Source organism: Cornus florida, unplaced genomic scaffold (assembly GCF_030987335.1).
Source record: "Cornus florida cultivar Cherokee Brave unplaced genomic scaffold, ASM3098733v1 CherokeeBrave_3.0.0_Hap2_Chr07, whole genome shotgun sequence".
NCBI lineage: Eukaryota > Viridiplantae > Streptophyta > Magnoliopsida > Cornales > Cornaceae > Cornus > Cornus florida.
In genome coordinates, this window is record NW_026775577.1 from 60,661,058 (window position 1) to 60,669,265 (window position 8,208).

An 8,208-nucleotide genomic window follows, 5' to 3' on the forward strand; every position below is an offset into this window, starting at 1 on the left:
AAATAAAAAATGAAAATAAAGTGCAAATTAAAGAAAACAAATCTGTTCCAAACTCTGAAAACCAGTGTATACTGATATTGAGAAATTTTTTAATATTTTTTTAACAGTGTTGGTACGAAAAAATAAAATAAAATAAAAAAATAATAAAAAAGAGTAAACTGAAATCTCAAAAATTTCAAATCCTTTTCTACAAATTCTCAAAATTTAAAAAAAAAAAAAAAAAAAAAAAAAAAAAAAAAAAAAAAATTGTTTAGAGATATATATAGAGGAAAAAGTTTCAAAAATATATATATATAAAGCAATATGCACATAAAATCCCTATTTTATGAGATTAGTAGTATATATACCTCTAAGTTTTTTCGAAAGAGTAAAAAGACAAAACGGGTATTATAAGATTAATTTATGTCAAAGGGAGTATTTTTGCATAATGTGAAATAAATTAGGGGCATTTTTTGTACACTTTTTTAAATAGTGATAAAATATTACGTGAAATATACTTTAGAATTATTTTATACACTTGTCCCAATGTATGTTACTTATTATAAGATTGTCGATATAGTTATCAAAATCATTGCAGGTAAGATGTATCCCTTCATACGGAGGAACTCAGTATTCACTTGGAGGAGCTATCCAAATAAGTAAATATAAAATAAAATTATGAAAATAGTAGAAGGTATAAAATACTTCATAACTCATTATGCGTGAATTTTCCGATGGGCTTTAAAAATATTTCTAGATCAATTAAAGTTTTTTGCCTATGATTTCAAGATGTGGATTTTATGACGTATTTATTATCTACACATTCTGAAGCTTGTCAATTTAGAGGACAAAGAAATACCACTAAACTGCTGGTGTGTGCATTAAGATGGCTAGCAGTGAGTACTTGCTTGTGATCGGAAAAAAACTAATTCCTTTTCTCGCTATTTTTAATTAATTGACAGTTGTTCGACCACGAGTTATACGAAGAGGAACATCTCAAGTGTCAGGTCCAGTTTGTGAGCAAAGATGTCCAGCTTGTTCAGTTCCAACACCAATGGTTTTGACTACACCCATGCCGTTGAAGATAGGGATTCCAAAGAAAAACGGATTCACTGAATTTGTTAGTTCGTATAAAGATCCTCGTACCAATAAGACACATGCCAATGGATTTTCCGTAGATGTGTTCTGTGCTGCATTAACGTTGTTACCTTTGAAGGTGAATCCAGAGTTTCTCCCATTTGAGAACGAAGATGGAGAAAGTTTAGGGACTTACGATGACCTTCTTAAGAATATATCTGTCAAGGTAAGTCTGACATCCTTCCTCTTTTATAATCTTACAATGTTCTCTCTCCGTGTGTATATATAAAAAATAGGTGTATGCTTTCTATATAATTAAAATAAAAACTAATTTTCTAAATTCAAATTGCAATTTAATTATTAAATCTTTGATGGATTGAGTTGTAATTGTCTATTTTTTTATTAGATTGACAATAAGTTTCCATCTAGTTATTTACCCAAAAAAATAATAATAATAAAAATAAAAAAAATAAAATAAAATGTTTTCATATAGTGAGATTTAATTGTTGTTGTTAATATCCATGATGGTACCAAGAAAAGCCTTCTAAGTTATTTATAAATGGCTTACGTAAACTATCTTACTACCTACGTATAAGAAAACTCTCCGAAGGACATTGCTTTTTATGATTTGTGCAGAAAAATTCAAAATGTTCGAGAAGGATTTATTCTGCACAAAGTACACATGGAGAGCACTCTCTCTTCACTATTGTTCATTTTGATTAAAGAATTTAAAATAAATGGATTTATGTTCAATTACGTAAAAAACAATAAATATAATTTGATGGATTATAGGAGATTTGAAATAAATAGTTTTTTTTTTTTTGGTAAGTAAGTGTGTAAATAAATAAAGAGACTATTTTTTTGTAACATTACTAAATTAAGTTTCTAATATTAAATTTATAAAAAGTAAATCATCACATCATACGATAGTCATGGAGTGATATAGGAGTTATGGTGTGATAGAAACACGGTTTTGGTCTGAACCGGGTTGCTCCTTCTAAACGGGATGATGGGTAGTACGGAGCGGCGGAGGTGGAGGGGGAACAAAACTACCAGCTGTAGAGGAATACGTGAAGGTTGAGAGGCTAGAGGATGAGGTTATGTTTGCAGAGTGATTATGTTGTAGAGGAATACGTGAAGGTTGAGAGGTTTGAGGTGCAGGAATGGTTAGTGGCTGGTAAGGATCAAGTTGTATAATGACTCAAAATATTTGTACCATAAATGTAATCTGACATTACCTTAGAATTTTGGTACAGCGGAAGTGTGTATGTTTGAACTTTCAAAATATATATATATTTCATTTATCTCAATTATTCTTAAACTCCACAAATTTACACAGAAACTAAAATTCCACAAAATGACTGGATGACGTTTTTCAATTTGTTCTTAACAGTATGATGCAGTGGTGGGAGATGTGACAATAATGGCAAATCGGGTATCATGGGCTGATTTCGCATTGTCATATGTTGACTCCAGTGTTTATATTCTTGTACCAACAAAACATAATAAGTGCAAAAACATGTGGACGTTTCTTATGCCCTTAAGCTGGGATTTTTGGGTAGCGATTGTGGTGGCTTTCATTTTTGTTGGAATTGTAATCGGAATTATAGAGATCCGTTCGAACATCGCCAACAAAGATTTTGGGGGTGGTCCACTTAAGAATTTCGGCATGATGATATGGTATCCAATTTCAATGCTCGTCCTTCCTGAAAGTAATTTCTTCTCAATCCTTGGCTAAACTTTGAAATATATTTTTCATTTTTGAATTGATAGTATAGAGAGATTGATCATGTTTGGTTCAATTATCAGAAAATAATTTAGTTCTCTCTTTTCCTTTTCTTTTTTTTTTAAAAAAAAAACAATTTTTATAAAAGACAATTTTCTAAATTTACTCCATATTTTCAAATTCATTTTTACAAAAAGGGTAAATTGCAAAAAAAAAAATCCTATTTACTATGTGCATATAAGTCTCTAATATTTGAAAATATGTGCAAATTGTACCTTAATATGTGTTGACAGCCATTTTTAACTATTTTTGTTTTTTTAATAAGAACTCCAAAATATCCTTGATATACCCTTAAAAGTTGAAATCAATGTTTCTTATTTTAATTTTGTTTTAACTTTTAAGGGTATTTTTAAGTATTTTAGTGTAAATATATCAAGCAATGAATAGATTTGAACCAACCAAGTCATGGTATTTTGCCGGTAACAGGAAGGATGATGGTGAGCATGTGGTCTAAACTTGTGTTGGTAGTATGGTTGTATACTGCATTCATCATAATGCAGAGTTACACTGCAAATTTGACAGCAATGTTGACAATAGATCAGCTACGACCATACTTCAATAAGGAAGGCAATTACAGTGTTGGATACCAAGAAGGTTCCTTTGTGAAAGATTTTCTAATACAACAGAAGAACTTCAGCGAGTCTCGTCTCAGGGCATATTCGACCATGACCGACTATCATAAAGCCTTGTCGAACGGAAGTGTAGCTGCCATATATGACGAGCTACCCTACATCAAGCTCTTCCTCCGCAAGTATGGTTCTGATTACACGGTCGATGGACCAATACTCAGAACAAATGGATTTGGCTTTGTGAGTCTCTCATTCTTACTCTCTAAATCTGTGTTTGAATGTTTGTTGGTGGTGATAGAATTAAGTTTCAATCGGTTTCATTATATATTTTCCATTACTTCCATGATCGTTCAAACTCACACACATTATGTCCCTAATTTTCTATATCTACTTCACATTTTCATAAACTTTTCCTAAAAGTAAGAAAACAATTGGACAATTTTCATTTCTTCATAAAGTTTATGAATTTGCAATAATTTTCTTTCTTTTCTTATACGTTTCATGCTTCCAAACTGTGAAATTGAAAACTCCTCAAAAAAATTTCTCCAATTTTTTCTTGGTATATGACATCATATATGGTTTTTATTTTGTTTATTTTTTTTTATAGTTTATTTTTCCACTTTTATTTGTATAGTTAGTATTCACACACATTTCATAAATTGACCACTGTGAAGCTCAAACCCCTCATTACCATTTCTAGGGAATAGAGGTTATACCCAGGGACAAAGCCACCCTAGGCTTAGGGGAGGCACCTTCCCATGGTCACATTAAATTTTTCTAAACTTAGGCCTATAATTTATAAAAAAATTTAAAATGCCCCCTAAATTTATCCTTTTCTAAAATTATTTCATTCACTCTTCTTCTTCTTCTTTCATTATTTTTATTTTCTTCAAATATTTGCATTCCCTAAATTCAATACAACTTTAATTTATTCCCTTCAAAGCTCTCTCTTTATTTATTTATTTATTTTATTTTCCTTCTTCTTTGGTTTTTTTTTTTTTTTTTTTTTTTTCTTCACTTGTTTTTATTATTGTAAGTGAATAACTGTAATGATATATATATTTTTTTAAGAAAATCAATATAATGCAAATATAAATTTTAAAATAATTAAAAACTTCTTTGATAAATTATGTTATAGCAACTGTTTTTCAAATTCATTAACTAAAAAAAAAAAAAACAAAAAAAAACTGTTTTTCAAATTATTAAAATTATTTCATTCACTATATCAATTTTGAATAGTGGACCGGCACTACACTTCTATTTCTCGACTCGTGAAGCTAATTCCTCACATCGTCTCTCTGGTTATCCAATTGAGCTAAAGGCCATTAATGACATTTATCTATTGTTATTCCTTCATCCCAAAAATAAATAGATGTCCACCTTTTTATTTTTGTTGCCTCAAAATAAATATCTTACTTCAAAAGTCAAAATACTATTTTTGTAACATTAGCAATTTAACCTTTTTGCATTGATTAAATCATTCCATCAGTGTGAAGCCACTATTAATAAATTTGATAATTCATTCACAAAAAAATATTATAACTCAGACCGAAGTTATATTACTTAATTAATTAGTATATTATATATATTGCACATAATATGACCCTTGACCAACATACATAACATGTGTAATAATCGAACTAGAAAAAATTCATATTTATTAATTATAAATGATTAATAATAGTTCAATGTTCATCTATTATAGTGTTTCCGTCGTCCACTTTCACGTTTAATTTTTTTTTTTTTTTCTTTGTCATATCAATGATGATGTACCCAGATAAAAGTTTATTTGATTCTTGTTTATCATTCATTCTTAAACAGGCATTCCCTTTGGACTCTTTCTTAGTCCCTTTAATTTCAAGGGCAATCACAAATGTTACTGATGGAGGGACAATGGTTGAGATTGAACACAAGTATTTTGGAAAAAAACAGATTTCCGAAGTTGAAATTACACGACTCCCTGAAAAAACTCCCAGCCTTGACTACTTTAACTTTATAGGCCTCTTTATTGTCACGGGGAGTATAAGTTTAGCAAGTTTATTATGCTCTGAGATTTGGCGATCGCGAAGACCTGTCCAAAACGTGCCTTCTGCCGGGGAAGTTAATGTGAATGGAAACGTGCCAATAATTGACAATCAGGTTGAACAGCAACCTACAACTTCTAACCAGTGTGTCGAAAATGTGCCTTCTACTGGGGAAGTTAATATTACTGGAGATGTGCCAATAATTGAGAATCGGGTTGAGCTGCAACCCACCACTTCTAACCAGAGTGTCGAAAATGTGCCTTCTACTGGGGAAGTTAATGTTAGTCGAGATGTGCCAATAATTGATAATCAGGTTGAGCCTAACCAGAGGGTCCAAAGCATGCCTTCTACCGGGGAAGTTAATGTTAGTGGAGATGTGCCAGTAATTGAAAATCAGGATCAGCTGCATCTGACAACTTCTAACTAGAGTGTCGAAAATGTTGCTAAGAAGAAGAGGAATAAGATGAGGAAGAAGTGCACTCTTCCAAGCTTAGTGTTCTTAATGATTCAGTTATGTCAAGTCATCCAACCTCAAGATCATAAATTATTGTAATTTTAGTATAAGTTTAGTAGAACTCATGTCCTCTCCAGTGCAATAAACAGTCTGTTGCACTCGAATGGTTGGATAACACTCCATAGGAGGTAGGTGTTGGGTTTTAATAAAATTAATCCATGTAGAAATCAAGAATACTTTAATTAATTAAAGAGTAATTTAGACTCATACCTGATTGATGAGTAACTTACATATACCTTTATGATATCTATGTAATCATCTGTGAGTTTCTACAAAATATTAGAGCGATTTAACCCCTTCTGAAAGTTGTCGATATGATAAGTTTGAATAAGGGTTTTAAAAACCCTTATATATAACAACAACAGGGGGGACGGTTTCTTTACAAACAAGCATACCTAAATCTCTCTTCCTGTCACGAAAACTTAGATGTTAATGGTTAGAATTAAATCATACCAAATAAGTTGGAAACCACAATCCAACGGTATAAAACCATACTCCCAATTAGACCACCAAATTAGAAAGTACAAACCAATCCATCAAGTATCAATAATCACATTGTAATCCTATTTTAGAAAACGTAGTACTTAGAACCATAAAATAATTTTTATTATTTAAATATATATATAAAAATTCCAACAATCTCTCACTTAGTCCATGCACTCTGAGTTTTATAAAATGACACTATTGATTTCAACACACTTTATAAAAGTCGAGTGGCCACTCATTTTTTATTTAGAAAAAACACAATTATCGAAATTGATGGATTAAAACTTTAGAACACTCTCCTCCATAAACTTCCTTAATAGTGGATCATGAATGCGTAGATAAGTAATATATTAGTCTAAACAGTTCTATGATCTCAAAACCGATTCCATCTAAGATTCAAACAAATATAGTGGTTTTTACTGTATTTCATGAGATGTGCAAACTGCATATGGTCTAAACGCACACCTCACTATCCGTCCTACTTCATACCATCACGGTATGTCACCTGAACATATTACAGCAAACCGCCAACCTTCTGTTCAGTGTAAAGGTTTATCGATATGAAGCCAATCCCACATCTAGCCCAAGCTATCCTCATGGAGTGTGAAATTGTAATGACCCGGATTTTCACTGATATTTTTTTTCCGTTGTCTTTCCTTTCTGAGTTCAGTTCCTCTTCGCTTAGTGTCGTCTCGAGTGCTCTGGAGTGATTTCCGAGACTCTTTTCTATGGATTGACAACTTCCTTTGAAGACCGAGTTGTTTCCACATTTTTCATTTTTCGACACTATTCACTTTTCATCCTTTTCCTATTTTGTCCTTTTCCTTATTTTGTCTTTTCCCCGTTTGACACTTTGTTGGCGTAACCACACTTCTTGTGTTCGGAGTTGGTTTTTGACTTCATGTATCTCCATCTTGAGTGGTTTCCACGAAATACGTATCTTTACTTTTGCAAGAAAGTACTCTAACTGCTCCCGGTGTCCATAGGGGCATGGATGCAAAGTTCTTTGAAATTATTTTCTTTTCTTGGGGTGTTTTTCGTAAATATCTTTTGAAGATATTTTATTTCAGGGGTTTTTAAGAAAATATTTTTGGAAGATATTTTCATTCTGGGCCATTAGTGCAGTTTTCACTTTTTGGAGGAGCCATTGTGCAATTAATGAAAGTTATTGCTAAATGCCTTGTTTTGAGCCTGGATTCTCATACAGGATTCATTTTCACTTTTCGTCGAGTCGTGTACTCTTAGAAATTCCTTCTGGTCATTGTTTTCCAGTTTCAAGATTTCTGGACCTAGTTAGCGCCAAACTTGTTTGGGGCATAACTTTCTGCTCAGGACTTGGTTTTTGACACTGTTTCCTCCATTATTCATATTTTCTCATTTTAAATCTTTTTCGTTCATAGAGTTTTGTCATTTGAGCGCGTCTGCTCAAATTTCACTTTTTCGGACCTGACGGGGACCGTTCGGGGCACTTTTTGAGATTTCTATAAAAGGGGGGTGAGATATTTTATTTCTTCATCTTCCCTACTCTCTTGCACGACCTGAAGCTTCCATGGCAGCCCAACGGAAGCTTCCACCTTCTCTCTCCTCTTTTGAACTTCATTCCTTCGTCAGAACATAGAAGGGCCTTTGCGTTTAGTGTTCGTGTTAACTACGTGCTTCTTTCACCCTTATTAGAACCCGTTTCTGACCATGCTTTGAGCTTGGGTTTGAAATCAAGTTGTGATTTTGATGGGGCTTCCTTGGGGGTTATGTGCACGGTGTAGTCCCCGACAA

General features: G+C 32.4%; 1 protein-coding gene across 1 annotated transcript; it reads left to right on the plus strand.

Annotated features, from left to right (window-relative positions):
- Positions 1-1,051: 1,051 nt before the first annotated feature.
- On the plus strand, positions 1,052-5,862 carry LOC132266259 (glutamate receptor 2.6-like). Its single transcript, XM_059767114.1, has 4 exons — positions 1,052-1,282; positions 2,450-2,545; positions 3,343-3,651; positions 5,233-5,862. The coding sequence occupies exons 1-4, from the start codon at positions 1,052-1,054 to the stop codon at positions 5,860-5,862; spliced, it is 1,266 nt and encodes a 421-aa protein (XP_059623097.1).
- Positions 5,863-8,208: the final 2,346 nt, after the last annotated feature.

Excerpts from the sequence above, each read along its gene's own strand:
- LOC132266259 (XM_059767114.1), top strand. The coding sequence starts at position 1,052 with ATGCCGTTGAAGATAGGGATTCCAAAGAAAAACGGATTCACTGAATTT. Across the intron at positions 2,546-3,342 it reads ACTCCAGTGTTTATATTCTT|AGTTACACTGCAAATTTGAC; the intron begins GTACCAACAAAA and ends ATCATAATGCAG. Across the intron at positions 3,652-5,232 it reads GAACAAATGGATTTGGCTTT|GCATTCCCTTTGGACTCTTT; the intron begins GTGAGTCTCTCA and ends ATTCTTAAACAG.